Source organism: Ciconia boyciana, chromosome 3 (genome assembly GCF_034638445.1).
Source record: "Ciconia boyciana chromosome 3, ASM3463844v1, whole genome shotgun sequence".
In the NCBI taxonomy this organism is placed as follows: Eukaryota; Metazoa; Chordata; class Aves; order Ciconiiformes; family Ciconiidae; genus Ciconia; species Ciconia boyciana.
In genome coordinates, this window is record NC_132936.1 from 72,058,060 (window position 1) to 72,083,955 (window position 25,896).

A 25,896-nucleotide genomic window follows, 5' to 3' on the forward strand; every position below is an offset into this window, starting at 1 on the left:
GGAGGAGAGACTGCTCAGTTGGAGGCAAGAATTGGAGATGACTTTTAGTTTTCTTTAAATGTCTTTACAGATATCAGAGTGAATCCAGTGAACTGACACATTGGTTACAATCTGCAAAGGAGCGACTTGAATTTTGGAGCCAGCAGTCTTTGACAGTTCCTCAGGAACTGGAAACAGTCCGAGACCACCTGAACTCCTTTTTGGTAAGTCATTCATGGACCTAGGACACCTTTTTCTCTCGAATTACAAATAAACAGTTGAGCAATCATATGGTTATACTTTTTCTCTTTGTTGAAGTAGTGAGTACGCAAAAAAAAAAAATTGCTTCTGTAGGTGAGCTGTCCTTCAAAAAACTGGTGTGTTTGCACATTCAGCACTCCTTTGCTATATGCAATGATTGTAAAGCTTGATGATTCTGAAAACAGAAAATTATTTTTTGACTGAAAACAATTTTTGTTCTCACTTGGTCTGAAGTATAGCTGGTAAACACTAATACAAAATACACATTTTCAAAGGGAAGGGAGGATATTCTTAGCTTTCTGAGGTAAAGCTTTAAGTACAGTAAACAAGTAGTTGATTATTTCCACAAAAATTATTCTGCTTACAGGAGTTTTCAAAAGAAGTGGATGCTAAATCATCACAGAAGTCTTCTGTCCTGAGTACTGGGAACCAGCTCCTCAGGCTGAAGAAGGTGGATACGGCAGCATTGCGTGCAGGATTGTCCCACATTGACAGTCAGTGGACAGAGCTGCTCACACAAATCCCAGCAGTACAAGAGAAATTGCACCAGGTAAGGAAGGCCAGTGATGGCCTTTTATATTCCAGAAAATTTCAGACCATATAGTTGGCACTGCCTTTGAGAGATAGTTGCTCCCTTCCTCAATTTATCCATGGGAGGCAAGATAGGAACAATGTTACTCCTGTTTTAATGTGGGAAAGCTTACACTCATGTCCAAATCCTGTCTCCTCATACTGTCTAACACCAATTGGTGTTAATGTCAAACTTTCACAGTTATATTTATTAAATTTTAACCAAAGAACAGATGAGGGTTTTTTCAACATGTTGGCATGTTTTTTGGAAAAAGGGAGTTCACATCCCTGTGCCCTGTCAGATTTTGGATGGCGGTTTTGTTCAAATTGAATAAACTGGGTTCGAGTCTATGCAAGACAAAATGTATCGTAAAACATTGGGCAAGGTTCCCGCTAGTGTATGTAGGAGCAGGAGGGTTTTGGTTGTGTAATTTTGGTTTTTTAATGCTATAATACTGAAGTTAAAGAATTTTACTGGTCTAAAAGTTGCCTTAGTATTTAGTTGCTAGGAGGTTATCAGTCTAAGCAGTTGCTTCAGTTTATGATTTGGAATGCTTTCAGAGTTAGTAATATCATCATGATTTAGGGGGAGAGAGGAAGGGTAACAGATGTTACCTGAGTCTTTTATATTAAACAAAATAATGTCATTCAATAGTTCTCTGAACTGTCTTGTAATGCAAAATATATATGTTGTTATGGTTTAGCCCCAGTCGGCAATTAAGTACCACACAGCCGCTCGCTCACCCTCTCCCAGGATAGGATGGGGGAGAGAATTGAAAGAGCAAAAGTAAGAAAACTCATGGGTTGAGATAAGAACAGTTTAATAATTGGAACACATTACAAAAAAATAAATAAATTGTAATGAGAAGGAAAACAACAAGAGAGGGAGAGGAACAAACCCAGGAAAAAACAAGTGATACAAACCCTCACCACCCGCCGACCAACACCCAGCCAGTCCCCAAGCAGCGATCGCTGCCCCCCGGCCAACTCCCCCCAATTTATATACTGAGCATGGCATCATATGGTATGGAATAGCCCTTTGGCCAGTTTGGGTCAACTATCTTGGCTGTGCCCCCTCCCAGTTTCTTGTGCGCCCAGCAGAGCATGGGAAGCTGAGAAGTCCTTGACCAGTGTAAACATTACTTAGCAACAACTAAAACATCAGTGTGTTATCAACATTATTCTCATACTAAATCCAAAACACAGCACTATACCAGCTACTAGGATGAAAATTAACTCTATCCCAGCCAAAACCAGGACATACATCTACCCAAAAATGTCATAGAACACGTTTCTGAGTAACTAAAGGTAAGCAAGCACTACTGTATCAAATGTTGAAAGTGAGTCTTCTAAGAAAAAAACAGGTACTGTTCAAAATCTGCCCATTTAGAAATCACCACCAGAAGAAGAGTTGTATAAAATTGTTTTCCATGAGTCTATTCATTATCCATTTACAAGGACAGGAAAGGTGTAGCTTAAAGTTGATCTTCTACGTAAGCCAAATACAGAATTATGGAATGAGAATGCAGAACGTTTTGGAGGTCAGAAATGGAATCTTTGAGTTTGTCCAGTTTCTTTGTGCGATGAATAATGGAAATAAGAAGCCTTTAATACAATATTTTCTTATTAGGATGCATGGAGTTTTACAGTATATCTCCTATTAAAACCTTTTTTTTTACTTTTTTTTTTTTTTTTAAATAAACCAGTGATATGTTAGGGATGTAGAATAACATGATAATAAGACCAGCCAAAGGAAATGTACTATGGTAATGCAAAGCAAGGAGTTCTTATCCATTTTCTTCACAACATGCATTTTAAGTCTGTTATTTCTACAGCTCCAGATGGACAAAATTCCTTCTCGCCATGCTATCACTGAAGTTATGAGCTGGATTTCCCTGATGGAAAATGTCATTCAGCAGGATGAAGAGAATATAAAAAATGTAGTAGGACAGAAAGTCATTCAGGATTACGTCCAGAAATACAAGGTACTGAGTAGAAATGTTATTTCCTTTTTGAATTATCCCCATTAAATACGTATACATATGTAAAGTATAAGTGATTTAAGAAAAAAAAAAACATTGTGGAGTGGTTAAACCTTATTAGATCGGTCTTTCACCCAAAACCACAAAGTACTTTGCAAATTATTTATGTTGTTTTATGAATTCTCTACATAATATCACCTTCTCCTCAAAGTGTAGCCTGTTCTTGAATGGAAGGTGGCCAGTGGTTTACAGATCAAGATAATTTTGATCAGTATCTGAAGCAAAAATGAAAGATACTCTATCTTGAGATAACTGTTGAGGAGTATAGCTATAAAACAATTTCACTTCTTCAACTAGATCAGTAGCACTCTTGTAATAGATCTGCACACAGTGACTTTCTTCTCAATGTCAGATTTGTTTCACTATTGATTGCTAGATTCAATAGTGATTGATTCACTACTGAATTTGAAATATCAATAGCAAAATCACTTTACTTCTTGGCTATTATTCTTCTTTGTATGTAAGAATATTTTCCATCTTATCTGTTTTTGTATTAAAAATTTTGAGACTAAATAAAATGAAAAAAAAATTAATATATTTTTTTTGAAATTTTTTGAAATTTTTTTCATGAAATCTGATCCTTGAGACCAATATCAATAATTTTAATGATTTTTTGGGGGGGGGCGAGGGGGGAGGGGGGTGGTAGCGGGGAAGGCAGATTCTTTATTCCAAAGGCAGTGTATTGCTGGTTTATTTCTCAATATTTAGGAAAAAGTAACAATGTTTTTAATTGCTGTTCAATTGCTAAAAACCCTTTTAGCTAAATTGTGGTAAAGTTTTCATTTGTGAACATTTTTCCTCTCTTTTGCAGGAGGGTAAGAAATTATGTTACTTATGTTTTGGGGGTTTTATTCTCTTCTTTTCTGCTAGGGTTTCAAGATAGATTTAAATTGCAAACAATTGACGGTAGACTTTGTGAACCAATCAGTGCTACAAATTAGCAGCCAGGATGTTGAAAGTAAACGTAGTGACAAAACTGATTTTGCGGAACAGCTCGGAGCAATGAACAGACGTTGGCAAATCCTGCAAGGCCTGATAACAGAAAAGGTAAAGAAATAAAACCTACCTGCTCTGTAGTGAACTTTCGGAATGCATAGAACTATAAGATAATAATGGCTGGAAGCCTCTGCAGGTCATCTAGTCCAACCTCCTGCTCAGAGCTAACTTTACAGTTAGATCAGATTGCACAGGGACTTGCTTATCTGAGTTTTGAAAATCTCCAAGGACAGATTCCACAGCCTCTATGGGCAGCCCATTCCTGTGCTTAACCACTCCTGTGGGGGACAAGTTTTTGCCTTGTTCCCAATCAGAATTTCCCTTGTTGCAACTTGTAACTGTTATCTCTCCTCCTTTTACCACACATCTCCGAGAATAGTCTGCCTCCATCTTCCCTGTAACTCCCCATAAGGAGTGGACAGCACAATAAGATGCTTCCTTTGCCTTCTTTTCCCCATGCTGAATGAAGCTAGCCTGTCCTTGTATGTCCTGTGCTCCAGCCCCTTAATGACCTCAGTGGCCATTCACCAGTTTGTCAATCTCTCCCTTGCACTGGAGGGCCCAAAATGGGTCACAAGTGTCAAGGAGAAGGAAAGAACTACTTCTCTTGACCTGCTGGGTGCACTCTCAATACTCTAACCCAGGATGCCGTTGGCCTTCATCAGCACAAATGCACACTGCTGATTTATTATGTTCAAGTTATTGCCCACCGTTGCCCCTGGGTCCTTTTCTTCTATCCAGCCTGCTGCTAGCCCGTATTGTTGCATGAGGTTATTTTGTCCCAGGTGCAGGACTTTACATTTGCCTTTGCTGAATGTCTTGAGGATTGATGAGCCTATTCCTCCATCTTGTTGAAGTTTCTCTGAATGGCAGCCCTACTCTCCAGCATATTCAACTACTTCTCCCAAATCAGTGTCATCTAAGAATCTGCTGAAAGCACAGTCCATCATGTTCAGTTTATTGATGAAGGTATTAAACAATATCAACCCCAGGACTGACTCTGAAGATGCATCTTGTAAATGACTGCCAGATAGACATTGAAATGTTCACCACTAACCTTTAAGCCTGATGACTCCAGTCAGTTCATTCATTTGCCAACCTCCCATCCAGCCCATGCCTCCTCAATTTTGCTATAAGGGTACTATGGGATACCATATCAAAAGTCTTGCTAAAGCCAAGGTAAACAACATCTACTACTCTCCACTTGTCCACAGGGTCAGTCGTATCATCATAGCAGAGGCAACCAGTTAGGTCAGGTGCAATTTGCCCTTAGTAAGATCATGCTTGTTCCTCCTCCTTGATCTTTATGCATGTGGAAATGGCTTCTGGTAGGTTTTGCAGTATAGCCTTTTTCCAGTCACCAGCAACTTCCTCCAACTGTTACGACCTTTTAAAGGTGATAGACAGCAGCCTTGAAATGACGTTGACACCCTTGATACATCCTGTCTCGTTCTGTGGACTTCTATATGTCCAGCTTACTGAAGTAGCCTCTAATTCTTTCCTCCTCTACCATGGCTTAGTAGCTCCGTATGCCAACATTTGTTATGTGGCATGAAGACCTGGGAGGCATGAGAGGAGACCTTGTCAGTAAGATCAGAGCAAAGAAGGCATGGTGTACCTCACACTATTCTGTTGTTTCCCATTAGTTGCTGATGTACTTGTGAAGAGTAACAAGAAGGGCTTTTGTCCCTCAGTAGTTAGTTCCAGCCAAGATTTTGCTTTCCTAACGTCAGCCCTGCATGGCCAGGCCATGCTTCTAGGCCTATTCTTTGTAATCCACTTTCTGTGGATTTGTCATTTTTGTGACTTGAGGAAGTTGTCCTTGAAGATCAATCAGCTTCCTGGACTCCTTTGTCCTTCAGTACAGCTTCCCATGGGATCGTGCTTACCTGAACAAACCAAAGTCTGCTATTCTAAGGATCTTTAGTGTGCTACTTGCTTTCCTTACTTGACTCACAACTGTCTCATAGTCACTGCAGCCAAGGCTGCTATTGACCATCACATCCTCAAGCAGTTCTAATTAAGATTACAGCCAATTAAGATGGCTTATTCCCTAGAGTGGAGTTTGTCTTACGTAATGTGAATACTTTTTATGGTAGTGCTGCTGCTTTCAAATTCTGGTTTGTTATGTCTGTCTCTCTCTTTTTTTTTTTTTTTTTTGAAGAAGTACTATCTCATTTACCATTGAATGACACCTATAACATTCAGAAAAATCTAAGTAACTTTAAAGCAGTCAATTGACAAAGGGCATAATATAAATCTTTTTCTACTTGTCGTGGTTTAGCCCCAGCTGGGAACTAAGCACCATGCAGCCACTCGCTCGCTCCCCCCCAGTGGGATGGGGGAGAGAATCAGAAGAGTAAAAGTGAGAAAACCCTTGGGTTGAGATAAAGACAGTTTAATAGGGAAAGCAAAAGCTGCTCACACAAGCAAAGCAAAACAAGGCATTCCTTCACTACTTCCCATGGGCAGGCAGGTGTTCAGCCATCTCCAGGAAAGCAGGGCTCCATCACACGTAACGGTGACTTGGGAAGACAAACGCCATCACTCCAAATGTCCCCCCTTCCTTCTTCTTCCCCCAGCTTTATATACTGAGCATGATGTTGTATGGTATGGAATACCTCTTTGGTCAGTTTGGATCAACCATCCTGGCTGTGTCCCCTCCCAGCTTCTTGTGCACCTGGCAGAGCATGGGAAGCTGAAAAGTCCTTGACTGGTGCAGCAGCAACTAAAACATCTCTGTATTATCAACACTGTTTTCAGCACAAATCCAAAACATAGCCCCATACCAGCCACTATAAAGAAAATTAACTCAATCTCAGCTGAAACCAGGACAGTATCCACCCCTTATTCTATACCATTTACGTCATGCTCAGGTCTCACATTATCCAATACATTCTCATTACCCACCGTCACCCTTCCCATCCTTTGATATAATACACACATATAATTCCCTTAGTCTATGGACCACCCCTACAAAATATTTGTAAAATGTCCATAAATGTCCACAAAATGTCCACTGAGTTCATTTAGTCCATGACTTTGGGCTTCATCTCTTATGGTTGTTACTCAGGACAGGAGAGGTGGTGTGTTTCTTGGAGTTATTTGGCACCAAAGCCAGCTCAGGTCAGGACACTGCTGCACTTGCACTGCTTCTTGTAAGGCTTCTCCTCCATTTGTTCAGGTGGTTCCAGCTGTAGTAATTCCTATAACATGCAACTCAAATAATGGGTTACAACAATTTAAAGGTAGATCCATTACAATGTCCACCCCTGGTCCTTTTGGGCCAGGTTATAGGATTTAACATTGCAATAAACTCCTCCCCTTGCTCCTAGCCTGGCTAGCAACAAGGGGTTCCTGCTATAGTAATTCCCACAACATGCAACTCAAATCATGGGTTACAACAATTTAAAGGTACTTCCATTACAATCTCCACCCCTGGTCCCTTTGAACCAGACCATCAGGTTTAACATTGCAATGAAGTCCTCCCCTTGCCCCTGCTCCAACTTGGACTTATCCACAGAATGTAGTACCTTCAGAAGTAAACTTGCTCCAACATGGTCTCATGCACAGCCACTGATGCTTCGAGGTGTACCTGCTGCAGCATGGACTTCATCCACAGCCACAGATGCTTCGAGGTGCACCTTATCCAGCGTGGACTTACCCTTGGGCCACAATCCCTTCAGAGGTATACCTGCTGTGGCACAGACATAACCATGGCCACAGACGTTTCAAGATATACCTGCTCTGGCATGGGCTAATCCATGGGCACAGACGCTCTGGGGTGTCCTGCTCCCACGTGGATTCATCCACAGGTCACAGTCCCTTTGACTTGAGTTCACACCAGAGTTCCAGCCTGTCCAGTACAGCAGCACAGAAACAGCAGCGATGTCCTGGCCATCTGCCAGCCCAGGCGCAAGGCTATTGCTGTTATCAAAATGTTCCCAGGCACAGCACAGTAAGATGATCAGCAGTACAGCAGCACGGCAAGCAGTGAAAGCAAAAAGCAGCCACTAACAAGCCCTAGACTCTAACATACATTAAGGCAGGCAAGCCCTATGGCAAGCACAGAAGCCTGCCGATTAATAGCTTAACAGCAATAACAGCTATAAATTCTACCTAGCACATTCCAATCAAATCTGTCATTATCTTGAACCCTTCGAGCCCCACATTGGGCGCCAAAAAGGACTGTTGTGGTTTAGCCCCAGCCGGGAACTAAGCACCACGCAGCCGCTCGCTCACTCCCCCCCGGTGGGATGGGGGAGAGAATCGGAAGAGCAAAAGTAAGAAAACTCGAGGGTTGAGATAAAGACAGTTTAATAGGTAAAGCAAAAGCTGCGCACGCAAGAGAAGCAAAGCAAGGAATTCCTTCACTCCTTCCCATGGGCAGGCAGGTGTTCAGCCATCTCCAGGAAAGCAGGGCTCCATCACGCGTAACGGTGACTTGGGAAGACAAACGCCATCACTCCGAACGTCCCCCCCTTCATTCTTCTTCCCCAGCTTTATATACTGAGCATGGCGTCATGTGGTATGGAATAGCCCTTTGGCCAATTTGGATCAACTATCCTGGCTGTGCTCCCTCCCAGCTTCTTCTGCACCTGGCAGAGCATGGGAAGCTGAAAAGTCCTTGACTGGTGCAGCAACAACTAAAACATCCCTGTGTTATCAACACTGTTTTCAGCACAAATCCAAAACATAGCCCCATACCAGCCACTATAAAGAAAATTAACTCAATCTCAGCTGAAACCAGGACACTACTTTACACAGTTATGAGCAAGGAATATAAAATGGATGTTTGTATGCTTAGTTTTATTTGGGAAGTCCTAAGGTCCTTGATCTCTGAAAAGAATTCCACTTCATAAAAATATTCTGCTAAAGTGTTAGCTTCTTTCAGTGTGTCATGATATTTTAATATGTTATCTCTATATAATTATTTCTGGATAAACCAGGTTTTTTATTATGAGCTATTTTAGAAAAAGCAGATATATTTAAATTTGAATGCATATACTGTTTTTAATTTCTGAAAGCATTGAATTCCAAGAAGGCACTGGTCAGCATTGGTCTTCACTGATTTGTTTAATTGACCCAACAATAAAGGTAATTGTATGAGAAAGTATATACTCATATTTCTTTGCAGATCCAGCTGTTGGAAAGTCTGCAGGAATCCTGGACAGAATATGAAAATAACGTGCAGTGCCTAAAAACTTGGTTTGAAACCCAAGAGAAGAAGCTGAAACAGCAACAGAAAATTGGAGACAAGGCTTCAGTACAGAATGCTTTGAAAGACTGTCAGGTAATGTCCCCTTATAAATAACAATATTCTCTTTCCAACAGTTAGAAACAACACTTGATAAAGCCATGTGAAATCTTTGTATCAGTGAAGTCAGTGACAGAACTCCTCTTTACTTCAGTGAGGGAGAGATTTCATTCCTAAAATTAAAGCAATAAGAAAGGAGGAAGGCACAACAATGTCCCAAAGATCTTTAAAAGCAACCAAAGTCATCATTCTTCTTGTATTAAAGCATAGACATTTCCAAGCATGCCAAGCATACTGAACTAGAAAGGCTGTCAAAGGAATATGTTCCCATTCCTGTTTAGCCAGTCTTACGGAACTTGATGTCATGAACACCATGCTTGACTATTCAGAAACTTGTTTGTTCTGCCTTATCACTACCTTTCCTCTGCCCCCTCTTTTTTCGTATTCTTTTTCCACCCGATATATTCCACCTGACTATTCAAAGAAAAATCCTAGAATCCAAGGAGGTTTTATGCTTTTATTCAAAATGTGTTAGGAATCAAATTTTTTCAAATATTCAACTATCCAGGGAAGGAAATAGTGCTGGATTCCCTTTTGCTTTCAGAAGACTGAAGGAGAATGATGATTGCAATGGGCAAAGAAAGGATGAGGCAAAGCTCAGCTATACATAATGCACATAAATTGAGAACCACCTCAGTTTTTCATGCGAAATTCATACAGGGACTACACAGCAGTGAATAGGGTATCACAGTTGACTCTGAACATCTTACTCAGAATAGCACATATTTAAGTAAAACTTGCTTCTGTAGCTGTCAGGCTAGAGTTCAAGCTTACAGGTGTATAAGCAAAACAGATTTTTCTGAATTTATAAACAAGGCCTATACATGGTATCAGGCACCAGATAACTTTTGAGCAAAAGTATTTTGTCCTACCAAATAATAAATTGCACACCAGATCAAATATGTAAATAAACTCTGTCAGGACAACTGCATGCACAAAATCTTGGTATTCTCATCCCCTTAAAAAGGAGTAAGGAAGCATGTTTATCTTCACGTGGCTGGCTTTCCTGCGTGCATTTAATGAATGGGACAAATATGATCTAGCTTTTAAGTCTTCACAAACACAACAGCTGGAAATATATTCAAATGAAATGTGTAAGAGAATTTAATTATATTCACCAGTGTTTTAAACCCATCTTTGTTTCTGTAAAAGCAAATAGTTGTTTAGGCCAGATATGTTAGAAGTTAATTTTTTTTCTGAAGTTTTTGACCTAAGTTTTCAAACTGGTTGCAGTGCTTAGTTTCAATTCAGGTATCTTTATGGTTTCAGCACCATAAGCCCATACGACTGAAGTAAGGGTAATTTAGCATAGCCTGACATAATCGGCAGGCTGTGCTTGGCTGGAGTTCAAAGCTGAATCTGATTTATCGCCTTTATGGTTCCTTTCAGTCAGGGAAGTTAGCAAATACACTTGGGGAGTCAGTTATGAAAGGCAAGACTTTGATCAGCAGAGAAACAAATTGGTTAAGAAATAACTGTATAAGACACTCCCAGGTATCCGGTTCAACTAGTACAAAAGCTGCAGTTTATTTATTAACTGATGTTAGTTGCTGCCTAGTGTCATATTAATAAGCGAGGGCAACCATTTTTTCCCATCACAGATCAGACACAGTAATGTGTCTTTAATTCAGTTATGAGTTTAAAATCAAGAGTAAGAAACCCCTTTTCACAGAGAACCAGAAATATTTGCTATTCTGGGTGTTTGAAACTTTTACTAGTTTTACATTCTGAATTTTGGAGCAACCTTGTACAAACTCAAATGCCTTTTTTTGTGTTAAAATCCACTTTATGGAAAGTCAAATTTACTATGTACAACTTAGAAGTGTTTGCTTTGGTGTCAGCTGGTGAAAAAAAAACCAACATGTATTACTCCAAGGCTGTAGTCTGGAACAAGGTCATGGCTAGAGGTTTGAAGAAATGTGAAATAATACAGAAGACAAGGCTAAGAATAAACAGTATAGCAAAAATGCTCTCACATATATGTCTATAGACAAAAGTGTGTTGTATGTGTGCAGGGATAATTTCTGTTAATAGCGAGTGTGTGCAAGGCTGGGCAGAATTTGGTTCCAAATAGTCTCCCCACTATCTAAAACAAAGTCTGTTGTGCCAGTGGTTCAGTTGTTGTTGCTGCTGTTTTGATTCTTAGGGACAGCAATTTATTGAAAGACATGGGTTTTCAATTTGGCCAGAGTTTTGTTGTGTTGTTTTCTTTCCCTGATGATCCATCTCTCTCAGTAAGGAAAGGCTTGCAGAAAATTAAAATATTACCTGAGATCACAAGATGTACTACTTAATGTAGAGGCATCCCAAGATTGCTCTCACCTCACAGTCTGCTTTCCATATCACGCTGACTACTTTACCTTCAGACAGATAAACACAAATTTGTGCTGGCCTGAAGTCTACAAGCCATACTTCCCCCCTCTGCTCAAACTCAGTGTTTGCACTACCTGAAGCTACACAGCTTCCATATGAGTCAGAGCACTGCAGGACTTTCTTGGATGTCCCTGCACCATGCCATGAAATTATATAGGTAGTTTCCTGGCTAGGAATGAGCTTATGGGAGCGTGCTATATGAGTTAGTTGCTCATCGAGTCTTCCTGTTCTCTCTCCTTCGTTTTGTAACTTCATTTTCTTGCTATTGAGGCATGAGGAAGATCACAGGCTTTGTGACTAGCGAATGTTACATACCAGAGCTTCTGCACTTCACTTATTGATAAAACATGATAAAACTGGAAAGCTTTGAATCAGCATTTCCATGACCAGTGTAGGGTCATCTTAAATCAACAACATAGTCAGCACTTGCCTGAAGCAGCAAAATAAGCCACTAACAAGTTGTCATGGCCTCAGTGCTTATGTACTCAGCCCTGTTTTCTTCACTTGTTTTCACACCAACTGTTCATTTTCTTCCCATTTTCTTGGGTTAGTGTGTGTGAATGCTGAGCAGAGCAAAATGCTATTGAACTCATTAATGCTTCCCAATGGCATGCAACCTTGAGGAGGCAATAAGGAAAATTCCTGCAGTCTGTTGCTTGTTGTCATTGGCTGGACTCCAATGAACTTGTCATCTAGGGGAAGGCTTGCTGTCCTGAAGCTTTGCTGGGACCTGGCAAAGGAATAAAGACTCCACTTCATGTGGGGAGGCATGGCAAACTGACATCTTTCCCTAGGAAGTCATTTTGTCCTTTTCTTGGGTGGCAAAATTCATTTTTTTCCAGAGGCTTGAGCCAGCTTTGGACTAATTAAAAAGGCTTCTCAGTGTTTCTAGGACAAACTAAGACACACAACAATTTTCCCATGTATTCAAACTGCTGTCCTATTTTTAATGAGTTTTGGACTCTTACATGAGAGCAGAAGATTACACAGAAGTTTAATGTAGAGGACATGCTTCTATTTAAATTAAAGACAAACAACTATGCTTTAAAGGGAACACAAAATATTAAATAAAATTGCTAAGGAGTTATGATTCTCTTGAGAATAAAAAGCCAAAGTATGCAAGCATGACTTTCCTATTTTTAAACACTAAGGACCTTATGGGCATCTTTTCTATCTCAAGGCATTATGTATCCAATTAAACAAACAAAAATACTCAGGTATCTTCTTTTTCTTTTCAGGAATTAGAAGAATCAATAAGAACAAAGGAAAAAGAAGTAGAAAATGTAGAACAGAGTGGTCTGTCTTTGATACAGAACAAGAAGGAAGAAGTCTCTTCTGCTGTTATGAATACACTGCAAGAAATTAACCATTCCTGGGCCAATTTGGATCACATGGTAAAAGAATCATCAAGGGGCAAATTATAGCTCCAGGAACAGGGCATGGAGGAGAGGGAGAATTAGCAGTTTGCAACTAGTGGATTTGTTCTGTATTGTAGGGGAAGAGATTCTGAATGGTGTCCCTGTTCCCATCTATCCCCAAGTTTGTGTGTACACACTACATAAAATGGGTATAATGTTTCCTATTTCAAGGATGCTTTTAAATCTTGTAATTGAAGCTTTTTAGATGCTTCCTAATATTTACTGGAAAGGTACCAAATGATATGTAAGAAACTACCTTTTCAAGCACACAGGTCTCGCACAATAAGGAAGAGATCAGCATTAGTTGTCATCGTCCAAAACTTGGTAACAGCAGTCCACCTTCTCAGGAGGAAAGCAGCGTGTTTGTGCTAGCCTCTCTGCTGACTTTCATAGGCTGACTTGCCTGCCTTAGGGATACGTGTTTCATAGTCTTAAGCAGTTTCTCTTGGTCCTGCTTTGGCCCAAAGTGGAATGGACTTGATACCTTTTCAGTCCTTGTCATCCTAGCTTTATAAAATCAAGCAGAACTTTATGCTGTACCCAGCGTAAGCCCAGCTGATTGTTGTGCAAAATCTTTGTTCTCCAACAGATTTAAGATTAGGCATGTAGAACAAGTAGTATCTGAGATCAAAAGGAAGGAAATAATTTAAACAAAAACCAAATATCTTGAATGCTTTTCATTTACTTTTTTTTTTTTCTTCCTCCTTCCTCCTAGGTTAGCCAACTGAAGATATTGCTGCAATCTGTTCTTGATCAGTGGAGCATTTACAAAGTGACTTATGAAGAACTGAATAGTTACCTGACAGAAGCCAGATATTCTTTGTCCCGTTTTTATCTTCTTACTGGTTCTTTGGAAGCTGTGAAAGTCCAAGTTGATAACCTTCAGGTGAAAAGAATACCATGCCTCTTGACATACTAAGGATGGATTTAAGGATTAATTTTGTCCTCATTGCACGGATGCAGATAACTATACGTTTTGGTCCATAAGAAATGGAAGTACAGACATACTGGCACATTAAAATCATGTGACATTAAGAGAACACATTATCAAATAGCCATTGCATTTTTCATTTTGCAGAAGAATAAATGGTGATAGTTGTTTTTCTTTTTAGATTTTTGATGCTGCTGTTTAACTTTTGAGCTGTACTGTCAAATTGTTGAAAGTTTTTAAATTGCGCTGGTGACCATTAAAACTAAAGTTTCTCACTCTGCTTTGTCAGGCTTCTGAGCATATGTTGAGATCACATTTTAAACCTCCCCTGCGCCTCAGCCCTGTGGTTGCAGTAGATTGAAGATCAAAGAAAATAATGTTCCAAGAGCTGAGATACTCACATGTTCAAATGGTTTTCCATTGTAAGAAAAGCATAAAATACGAGACTCCTGTTATAAAATTCTAAATTAATATTAATTGAAATTAATTTAAATAATTACATTTACAATTATTACAATTACTGTTCTATTACATAGAATAACCTTTTATTTCAAAGAAAGCTGTTGTCTTTGGAATCAAAAATAATTATGCAAACATTTCCAGATGCTTAAAGTAACAAGAACTTGTGTTGTTAGTATTTGCCAATAAATTTAAGTTTACATTATCTTTTAAATATTTTTTGTGATTTTGAAGTCCAGACAGATATAAAGCCAAATGCCCTAAACATAAACAGCACTTTTCAAATCAAGATTTAAAGAGCATCCATTAATGCACTTTACAGCCGCTCTTCTATGTTTTCATTTTTTTATGTGTCAGGAGGAGTCAGTAAAACATTACATACAGAAAATTACTTTTTTTTACTTATTAAGATTTTGATTATACTGTTTAATCAGGTTGAGATTTACTGGGCTGTTCAAACTGTAATAATATGCATAAAAATATTTAAGGTTAAAAAAAAAAAAGAGCATTCTCCCTGCCAGCAGTACTTCAGACTGATAAATGAAAGAGCAAGAACCTTATTTTCAGAATAAAGCTTTTTTGTGCTGTTACTTTTTTCATCTCATCCAAAACAGGAAAATGTTATTTAATTTATTTTTTTCCATCAGTTTTAATTTCTGAAACAGTTCCACTCACTCCTTCTGTGCAAGAGTACTTGTTTAGAATAATTTCTTTTACAAGATTTTTACATTTTGAGAAAATATTAGGTTAAAATTTACTTTTTGCTACACCTTGATATTGAATCAAATGAATCCAACAACAGTCTTTACATTAAACAACCTTCTATTTAGATGAAACACACATGAAATCAAGTTTTGCATTCATAACCTGTATGATGTAATTGATACATACTATATTTTGAAATGTTTCTACATCATGCAATTGTAATTCCTCATGTCTTTTTTTTTTTTTTTTTTTAAATTCTATTTGTTTTAGAGCCTACAAGATGAATTGGAAAAACAAGAAAATAGCTTGCAGAAATTTGGTTCTGTGACCAATGAATTGTTGAAAGAATGTCACCCACCAGTGACTGAAACACTTACCAACACTTTGAAAGAAGTGAATATGAGGTAGAAAATGTCTTTACTTTCTTTCTGAAACTTTATTTTCAGTGGTAAATTTGCATTTATCTGTTGACTCAGTTTGCCGTCATTTCTATTTTTGTTATATTTTATTATTTTATGGGTTTTGGGGTTGAGGGGTTTGTGGGGGCAGGCAGGGTTATTCCTTTTGCCAAGGGCTGGAGCAGAACTGTTTCATTTACTACTAATAATAAATGAAACATTATTTTCTCCAGCAAAGCATTTGGACATTACTGTCAGTAGTTTTGCTCCATGCATGGCTGCCAACCAAGATTCATAAATACCACGCTGGAAAATAATACTGTACTTAAAATGCAAGAATCCTGTCTGAAAATTTTGTTTGCTATGCATGCACCAGGTTCCCCAGATTTTAGGTTGCTATTTCTAGTTGTAGGAAGGGCATGATAGGCAAGAAGGTCTAAGCCTTCACCAGTAGCTTGGCAAACAGCTTCCCCAACTTTGAATCCAGGCCAGAACCAGTGTAAGGGTTTACTCAGAGAAGCTACAGAAAGGCAGGATCCAAAAGCAAAAACTAGTTTGGTGGGAAGTTGGGGGGTTTTTTGAAAACACAGTTGTGCCAAATTTATTTTAATCTGTGGTCCATCCTGTCCTAGAATCTGGAAGTGGAGGGAGGGATTATTCACCCCATTTCAAAAAACATACTGTAGGATTGAACAGTTTCAGTGATGACTGATGGAATTTTCACTTCACCATTTTTATCATATAATAATAATTGAAAAATATTGTAATTTCCTTTAGTAAGGAAATAATGAGGCAATTTGATAAATACCAGCACATTCGAGAAAGTACATGTTTCTGGTTGCCATTAGAGCTAAGAATTCAAAGGGGGGTTAGATGTTTAATTGGATAATAAAAATATAAAAAGTTATAATAGGTCTGGGAGTATTTTAGAAGGGAGTTACACAGAGCTTTATGACTTTAAATATTTTGTCAGGGTTTGGGAGGAAATTGCAGCAGAAGAAATGGTTTCTTGTTTAGACCTGGTTTGGGCTACTTAGGCCCTTGCAGGAGTCTGGTACTGGCAGTTCATGGTCGGTCATTGATGCTCTATGCAGCGAACCAAAGTGTACTAAGTGGAAATAGCAGGCGGTTCACTTCAAAAAGTGCACTCCAGCTCTGACCTCAAGCATTAATATACAGTATCCAAGATGTAGCACAGATGAGACCTGCTGTGACAGGTCAGAGCAGCCCGTCAATGTATTTCTTGGGTTTCTTTTTTTTTCCCCAAATGTCTTGATCTTGATTATTACCAAATTTCTTAAAAGCCAAAAGACCATGGGAAACACCAGAGAGGAAGAGGAGCAGGGATATTTCTTGTGGCCTCCCAGGCTTCGATCATTCATCCAATCTCTTCACCAGGTGGAACAACCTTCTGCAGGAGATTGCAGAGCGGCTGCGTGCCAGTAAGGGCCTCCTTCAGCTGTGGCAGAGGTACAAGGACTGTTACCAGCAGTGCTCTTCCACAGTCCATCAGCGGGAAGACCAGACCAATGAACTCCTGAAGACTGCCACCAGCAAAGACATTGCTGATGATGAAGTTACTACTTGGATTCAGGACTGCAATGTATGTTCAGTTAAGCTTTGCAGTTTTTCACAGCTCTGTGGGCTAAAAATCACAAGAGGCTCTCCATTACTAAACTCTGTACTTGGTGTATTCGAAACTTGCATACAAACACATTTCTTTTTACTGATGCATCTCAGGCACAGGAGAGACAGCTTTACGTCTGCTACCCAAATCTCTTGTGTTTCTCACACTTTTCCTGTGAACCCTCTATTACTTGTTGTGGTATTGTTTCAGAAGCTTGTATCTGAAGTCATCTCTCTGGAGAAGGTGGATAAATTATATCATTTGATTCAGCCTTAAGTCCCTGCTTATGGAAGAGATTCTTGCTTGGGAAAATAACTCTACCAAATCTATTGAGTTCCTTATAATAGAAAGAAGCACAAGATCCTTTGACTATACTCCCACCAGTCAAGGCTGTTCAATTTTTCTGAATGAGAGGAGACTGTGTATATTCTGGGGATGTCTTTATCCTTCCTTATGGAAGGATACCATTCACTCTGAAACCTTGAGATTCTTCCTTTTCAAGACTGTATCTCAAGGCAGCAGGATAGTTTATCTTCTATCTGTGGTTACACTTTGATTCTTTTGAGTTTAAGTTAATGTTAAGTGTCATTGTCAAAAAAATTAAAATGTTAACTGTCTTAGTGTAAGCAAAACAATTGCAAGGAGAAAAATGAACACATTAATGAGCTTTTTGAGCATTTACTGCCATAGTCATCTGGACTGGCAATTTGAATTGTTCAGTTCGAATTATTTCTTCATTTCCTGACGTCCCATTCTTTAGCCATTATGTTAGGTGATTTACAAAAGTTATTTTTTCATCCCTCCTGATAATTCATAGCAGGAAAAAAATGGAGGTCTAGTCAGACCTGAATCGACCCACAGTGAGGGCTGCCACTGCGTAGGACCAGCATGTCAGTAGATTCAAGAGGTTTGTTTTAACGAGTATCGCCTCATCAGTAACTCAGGCTTGCTCAAAGGTAACTGAGCAGTCACTTCTTTCTGTTCCTCTGTGCACAGGTACTTTGACTTATTTTTTCATTCTGCATGTCATTTCTTTTTCATACAGAGTGTGAGTGGACACTTTGGGATTGAAATACAGTAGTAAATACAAGTTTTGCATTTAGTGGTGGAGTTCAGTCATTTTATTCCTCCTTTAAATCAGGGGCGGATGACATCAGCAGAGTGTCAGCTTAAGTATTCATATCTTTATTCAATGTGTTGCCACAGGATGTACTCACGGATTTGAAGACAGCACAGGAGTCACTGGTTGTTCTTCAAGAACTGGGAGAGGAGCTAAAAAGCCAGGTGGAGGCTTCAGCAGCAGCAGCTATACAGTCTGATCATCTTTCTCTGAGCCAGAATCTGTCAACCCTAGAACAGGCTCTCCGCAAGCAACAGACTGTACTTCAGGTATGCAGAGAGTGTTTTCAGTCCTTGAATCTGATCATCCTGTGGTACCTGAAAACACAGAAATTAGCTAAAACTGCCTGGGAAAAGAGGGTGGTGTTACCTGTTCATCAGCATTTCCTAGACTTCCCTGGAAGCCAAAGCTGAGAGTAGAAAATATGCTCAAGTCCAGCACAGTGACCTTGTAAGAAGGTCCAAATTCTGGGAAGAAGATAGCTAACTTCATGGAGGAAAGTGTCTATCTGGAATGCCAAGGCCACCATGCTTTCTGCGGACAGCAGTACTGCTAACAGCTGGATCCACAGCTACCTCTCTTTCCATGTAGTTCTTTAGCAGTAAAATAAATGAGAGATTCTGAATAATTGTGTAGAATTGATTTTTTACAGTTCCTATTAATGTCAGTGACCAGACTGACACCTACCATTTGTGTCAAAGCCTGTTCAGTAGATGTTGCTAATTGCTTGTGTCACCAGCGACTAAAGAGCAAAAAATGAGTGGCAGAATGTGTTCCATAGGAAAGTATATGGGTGAGAAAGCAACAAAGGTAGTGGCTTTTGTTTGGGTGACAAAAGGATTTACTCAAGAAATCCAGCATTGTCTAGAATGTGCTTATAACATCACTGTGCTGTGAGGAGACAAAACATAAGATAAGTTTTTCTTTTCAAATCGCAATAATAGCAACTAGTGGTTCTCTCTGCTGACAATAAATTAATCAGAGGAGTTAGTTTCATAAAGGGAAGTTAGAGAAGGTTATCTGTTTCGAGGCAAGGAGATATTTATGCACTTTGTTGAAGTGCTGCCTTTTTGCTGTGATCAAAAATCCTCTGTTCTAACCTAAAAAACCCCTCAATAATTCTATAGTCTGTGAGCAAAGCAGCAGTTACAATTACTCCTAGCCTATACAGCTGTTTGCAAATCTATAATAAGAATAACCAGGAGTGTAACATCAATATGGATGCTATGTGGCTGAAGTTCTTAAGCTGTGAGTCCTTTTCTATTCAAGGCTGGAGTGCTGGACTATCAAACCTTTGCCAAGAACCTGCAAGTCCTTGAGGCCTGGATAACAGAAGCAGAAGAAATATTGAAAGGACAGGATCCCAGTCACTCATCTGATCTCTCAGCAATACAGAGTAGAATGGAGGAACTCAAGGTGACTAATAAACGCAGAAAGTGTTGATTTTTTTCTGTTAGCCTGGCTATGTGTAGTACAGGGTATGCACAAATATCATACATGCATTCTATACGTATTAAAGGACTGCCACTCATGCAAAAGTGACTGAGAACTTAGAAGTTTGGTGGCAGTCAAGGAGTGATTGTCCATGTTACTTTGCCCCTGAGTAAAGAAGAAAAGGACAGGTAAACTGTTTAGAATAAAATTAATATAAAATCAAAATGGGAATGGAAATTTTAGCAGGTTTTGGAGATTTCCTTCATCTTGTTTTCTCTTGACTTTTTTTGAAGTTATGCAATTCCTGTCTCAGTGGTATTTAGTTTAGGGATTAAGTAATCTATTCATTTTGGGTATCTTGATATACTGAAGAAACATTCATACTGTGTACCATGTGATCGCCACTTGAGCTCTTTCACTCTTTCTTTTTGTGGGGCTTTTTTTTCCCCTCTTCTTCTTTCAGAGGCTCTGACAGGAAGTTGATGAACTTTGCCATCTAAGCTGTTTTGTCAGATTTATCTTCCGTTATTTTTCTATCAGGATTAACTATACCCATAATTCCACTTTGGGCATGCTAAAAACCAGGACATTTTCCTAACGTAACAAATCGGATATTTCTGTACTGCAAACCAAAAAACTAAAAATAAAAAGTTGAATAAGTTCAATGGGAATTTGCCAGCCTAGCATTCAGGCTAAGAAACAAGGAAAAAGGCTCACTTTTTTTACATTATAAACATATGGCTTCAAACACTAGCCTACTTCTGCAGCTCTGAGCGGTAAACCCCCAATTCAGCAAAACACTTCAGTGCAATTTGAGTTTACTTCTCTGTGCATGTTTAAATATGAACATAAGTCTTCTCCTGGTCTGGGACCAGAGGCTGAAAACTGGAAATGCAATTTTTCCCTGGTATAGGGATTGCTTGCCACTTGGTGGCAACCAAGGCCTTTCCAAATTTAACTGATTGCTAGTTCATAGTTTTGCAGTCTATAATAGTGTAATTACTGAATTTCCTAGTTATCACTTTTATTGTTTGTTGCAGAGTCAGATGTTGAAATTCAGCAGTATGGCCCCAGATTTGGACCGTCTTAATGAGCTGGGTTACAGGCTTCCTCTGAATGATAAAGAAATCAAAAGGATGCAGAACCTGAACAGACATTGGTCTCTGATCTCATCTCAGACTACGGAGAGGTTCAGGTGGGGATAGTTAAAGATTGTTGTGTAGTTTTCTTAGATTACAACAGCTAGAAAGTATACCTTTTGCAGAATATAGAAAGCATTTCCAATATTTTGTTAACCAAAGCTCCTTTTCTTTGCTGTACTTAGAAGTAAAGAGCAAAGCCAGTGAGCTGAGTTGTTGGTCTTGCCACAAATTAACAGAATTTGAAATGAGGAAGACTGATACTTTTCAAAGTGTTGACTAAATAAGTTGAATGAGGCAGCTGAGTGGGAAAACTTACCATCTGATTTGGAATTCTGATGGAAAAGTTATTGCAAGACTCTTAACAATGTGTGTGAGAGGAGGAGACCTTACTTAAAACCATCTTTCTTTCAGTAAGCTGCAGTCTTTCTTGCTGCAGCAGCAGACCTTCTTGGAGAAATGTGAGACTTGGATGGATTTATTAGTTCAGACTGAGCAGAAGATGGCAGCAGAGATTTCAGGAAACTACCAGAGCCTTTTAGAGCAACAGAGGGCTCATGAGGCAAGTCATCATGTGTATTTATACATAACTACAACACATAGTATTTTTACATAAATGGAATGCACATTATTTTGTGGAGTAATATAGTATGCCATGAATTGTATTACATTTGCCTGCACCATCTGAGGATATCTTAACTTAAAAATGGAAGCATGCAAATATGTCAATAATACCCAGTTTGGGGGAGGACTTTAGTATCTGTCTGCATTTGTGTATGATGTATCAGTATGCCTATGAGTGCTTGTCCCCTACATTTAGTCTACTTCAGATTGGTTTGTACCAAGGAAATCAAAGTTTTTATTGGTCTTCCCACAGAACCTAACTATTCTCATGCAATTTGGCCCTTTGTCTTCAGTCCTAACTGGAGAAAATCTCTGTTCTTTCAGTTTATTCTGATTTTGTTTATTTGTTATTAAATTGCCAACATATACAGCATCTGAAGAGCATGTTAAAGGAAAACTTTCTGTCAAATTCTGAGTTATATAAGTCGTCATGGGGCCTCCATTTGGTAACATTTCCTTGGAGAACAATCTGATTTGAACTTCACTGTGTGCTGGAGTCATTTGTCTGTTTGTAAGAGATCAAGAACTAGCCCAGCTTTTGCTGCAGAGAAAAACTGATTCAGAGTTTTTGCTGGAGGATGCCTTTATGATTCTTCAGTGAAGTTGTGATGCACGTTTTTTCTCCACCCATTTTGTTACTGCCAAGGATCCTGGTAAAGATCAAGTAAGACAAGTCAATTTTCATACCAAAGGTCCCATGTGGCCACAATAGTTTCAGTTCCCACAACTTTTTCAGCTGACCTATCCATAGACTCAGGCCAGATCATAGAGAGATTCATGTCCTTATCCCCCCGGCCTTGCCTTATGTCTTGCAGCACAATGTTTGGGTGAATGTCTGATAGCAGAAAGTAATTCACAACTGGTTTTGCTTGCTTTAGCATACATTTGCTTTAGCATTTAACTGCCTTTGCTTTCACAAATGTCATCTGTTTGAACTCGGTGTTGTCAGCATTAACTAGACAGTGTCTTTGTAAGTTGAGACATCTCAGGTCTTTGAGATTTGAATGTCCAGGAATCGTTACTGTCTAAGTGGATAATTTCCTGGTGTTGTTGCGTCCAGTCATAGTTATAGTTTTTTGAAAGGGGTTAACAGCAATCTTCTTGCATTTAATTGTCTTGAGATCTCAGCTTAATTCTCTCCTGAAACCTTGATCTGAGCAGTTAGCTCAGATGAGTGTTATTCAGGCAGTCTGTTGAAGCTTTTTTTATGACAACTATAAAGTCATCTCTCAGAATTTAGAGAACTAATATCTGATTTTCTAAATACTGCAATTCATCCTAAGAAAATGTTGTAAACTGCATCTTTTTTTTACCTAAAGCTTTTTGGCATTTTATATAATCTAAATGTATTCAGTACTCAATGTTCTTTGCAGTGCCTCCTGACACTCATGAAGAATTTTCTTTCCACTCCTTGCAGCTGAAAGGGTCAAACCTAAACTTCTTGAGAGGAATTTCCAGATTGTTTTGCTTTATGTTTTTGAAGATAATGAGAAAATACTCTGTTTCCACATGCATTCCCAGAATGGATATTGAAATGCCTCCAGCTCTGTTATCAGCTTTCCAGTGCTGACTCATAACTTTGCTGGTGTTTATTCAAAGAGGACCCCAGCTACCTCAGTGGCCTTATTTAGAAATAACTTCCACTGAAATCTACAAACCGGCAACGTGGAGGTGATACCTTTTTCAAATATCATGCACTAACACTGGCATCTGCATCAGATAAGTCTGTCAGGATGATGATGTAGTCATTCTTGTGCAATTCTCCAGATACCCACTTGCAAGCCTGGTACATTGCTTGGGACTCCGCAGTGGGAATGCACCAAGACAAGCATTTGAGAAAGTGCTGGCAGGGGAAGGGGAAGATCTTTGCCAACTCAATTACTGAAATTCTTTCCAGAGTGCTGGTAGTGTGCATTCCAACACCTGCCCTCCTTTCCTCCTCCTTTGAATTCCTATTTCTGTGATTCAGTGATCTACATATGAGATGAAATTGGGGTGGCAAGTGGTCCCACATAATGGAGTATCCCTCTTATGTACAGAGACAATGTACATGCGGAGAGCAAGCGGATGTTGACAGAAATGTCTCTGCTTTTGGGTAGGGCTTGAATACCTGCACTCTTAGCAGGGTTCCTCACGCTTTGTTTCACCTGTCCTCTTAAAAAAATATTAAAATTGTTGCTTTTGGGGGGTTTGCTTTTGTTGGTTTTTAGTGTTTTTTTTCTAACCAGTTGTGTTCTGTTTAGTCTCAATCTGTCAACAATGCTGGTAGCTGCTATTGCCTCCTGTGCTTCTTCAATACCCCCTAACTCAATAGAAACAGATGTGACAGGAAGTAAAATTTCTGCCTTCTTGCTCAGCTTTCTGAAATTCTCAACCCCACAGTATTGTGGTTTTGTTCATGAGATAATAGAGCAATTAGTTTCCCTCTGGTTCAGGCTCAGTCATTCATAAGAGCCAAGGTATTCAAAGAACACTATCAAGTACTTCTGCAAGGAAATTAGACAACACTATTTCTTTCAATGGGAAAATTTATGACCTGGGTAACATTTTCAAAATTAACTCAGTGATTCAGAGAGGCAAAATCTCATTTTGAAAAATTAGTCCATAGTCTAGAAGTCCTAAGCCACATACAATGTGCTTGAGGGATTTAATTGTGCAGGTGCCAGTGGGTATTTTGCTGGCAGCTGCAGATGCAGGGATTGGTACATCACAATTTGAACTGGTGGGAAGCCATATAACAGGGGTGTAATCTGGATTTGGGGAACAGTAGTTCTCAGTTCAGGCAAGGGTGAACTTCTATCAACTGCAAACACCATCACTAACAAAAGAAAAAAAAAGTCTCGAGCTTCATACCAGTATGCTTTCTCTTTTAATCTCTCTGAAAACCTTTTTAACATGGAGTGGGTCCAGTCCTGAGCTGGTGCCTGGGTGTACCTTCATCAACATAAGAATATTCCTGAACAACCTTATCTAGAGACGTGGTACATTACTAAAAGAAAGTATGTTTTTAAAAGTAAATGTAAGTGGTATATATTTAAGTAATCTTTGCTTAAGCAGCACTTAGGTAATTTTTTGTCTTAAGTAATATTTAAGTAATAAGGGAGTTTTAAAAGTATTGTGAAAGTTTATTGTGACTGATGGGGAAAACTGGAAAATAAATTGGAAAAACTGGAAGAAGTGGAAAATTGATTTCTAGCTCCTACACATGGCTGACCATTTCTTTTGAAGTACTATTGGCAGTGTAAAATTGTATTAAAAGTTTGTATAACACTATCACACACAATCTGTGCATAAATTCAATTTAACAACGCAAAGGACTATAATATTCTTAAACATGTCAGAAAATAAAAAGTGCCCTTTCTGTCCATGCAATAAATACCGTATCTGGATTTTGTTGTAAATTATAGTGCCAATCGCACAATTGTACTCAGAGATATAAAACCTAGCTCCTGTTGATGCTATTTAGCTTTTTAATAGTTTGGGTTTTTTTAATCTTAAGGAACTAATAATAATTACTAGAAGCAGCAAGTAACTCCAGCAATGAGATTTTTAAATGTGTTTCTATTTACTTTCATGAAAAAACTCCCGTTGAATTAATTTGAAATGAGATTAAATACATGAAAATTCATTTTTACCAGTGCATACAGACAGAATTAAAATGTAAGATCTTGTTTTAACATCCTTGTCTCCTGTACAACAGCTATTCCAGGCAGAGATGTTCAGCCGCCAGCAGATTTTGCATTCCATTATCTCTGATGGGCAGCACCTCCTAGAACAAGGACAGGTGGATGACAGGTAGACATCCCTGTGTTGTTGCTGCTGCTGGTTATGTGAAGTAATACGTAGACTAGTGGGGGACTTCCAAACAGAGCAGGTAGCAGATGTCAGTGTTCAGATCATGCTCTTCTGAGGTAGAAGTTACTATCGCTGTGGTTAAGCTATTAATTAGCCAGTTCTTAAATAAGACAGTGTTTTTTAGGATGCTATGGCATATGTGAATGTGTGAATGCATTTGGGAATACAACAGCCTTGAGGCTGCTTCTCTGAAAAAGATTTGTCTTGGATTATCAAGCATGTTGCATATATGTCTATTTTGATGCACTTTCAAAATGGCACTTTCACCAAAGGAAGCAGATTTAGTGACATATTTAGTGAGTTACACTTGATTTATGCCAGCTGGGGGTTTGCCTCTACCAAGAGAATTCCCTACTGCCATTTAAGAACACCTGCAGCCTAAATGTGATGGAATAGGAATTCATTGCTGTCTGAGATTTTATTTTAAACACTTGTGATCAAAGGAATGAAAATCAGTAAAACACCAGTGGCTTCACACTTGTGTGTACGCATTGACTTTGCTAAGGGTATCATGATGAACTGTTTATTGGGATGTGACAATTTTGTTAATGTTGTGTGTATCTTATGCCTGCTTTGAGCTCAGTAGTAAATCTCGGGGTGAATTGTGAAATCTCCGTGATTTACTATGAATTTGGCTAACCCAAACTG

At 39.0% G+C, this 25,896-nt stretch overlaps 1 protein-coding gene across 3 annotated transcripts in view; it reads left to right on the forward strand.

The window, feature by feature from the left end:
• Positions 1–25,896, forward strand: part of SYNE1 (spectrin repeat containing nuclear envelope protein 1) — a 270,199-nt gene that overhangs the window by 197,990 nt on the left and 46,313 nt on the right. For all 3 annotated transcript variants that reach the window (XM_072856086.1, XM_072856087.1, XM_072856088.1), the window contains 14 exons: positions 71–203; positions 608–790; positions 2,646–2,795; positions 3,723–3,899; positions 8,986–9,141; positions 12,777–12,932; positions 13,672–13,842; positions 15,322–15,455; positions 16,848–17,052; positions 18,283–18,465; positions 19,466–19,612; positions 20,671–20,825; positions 21,184–21,331; positions 25,094–25,188. In XM_072856086.1, coding sequence (XP_072712187.1) covers positions 71–203; positions 608–790; positions 2,646–2,795; positions 3,723–3,899; positions 8,986–9,141; positions 12,777–12,932; positions 13,672–13,842; positions 15,322–15,455; positions 16,848–17,052; positions 18,283–18,465; positions 19,466–19,612; positions 20,671–20,825; positions 21,184–21,331; positions 25,094–25,188 — 2,193 coding nt within the window. The remainder of the gene's footprint in view (positions 1–70; positions 204–607; positions 791–2,645; positions 2,796–3,722; positions 3,900–8,985; positions 9,142–12,776; positions 12,933–13,671; positions 13,843–15,321; positions 15,456–16,847; positions 17,053–18,282; positions 18,466–19,465; positions 19,613–20,670; positions 20,826–21,183; positions 21,332–25,093; positions 25,189–25,896) is intronic.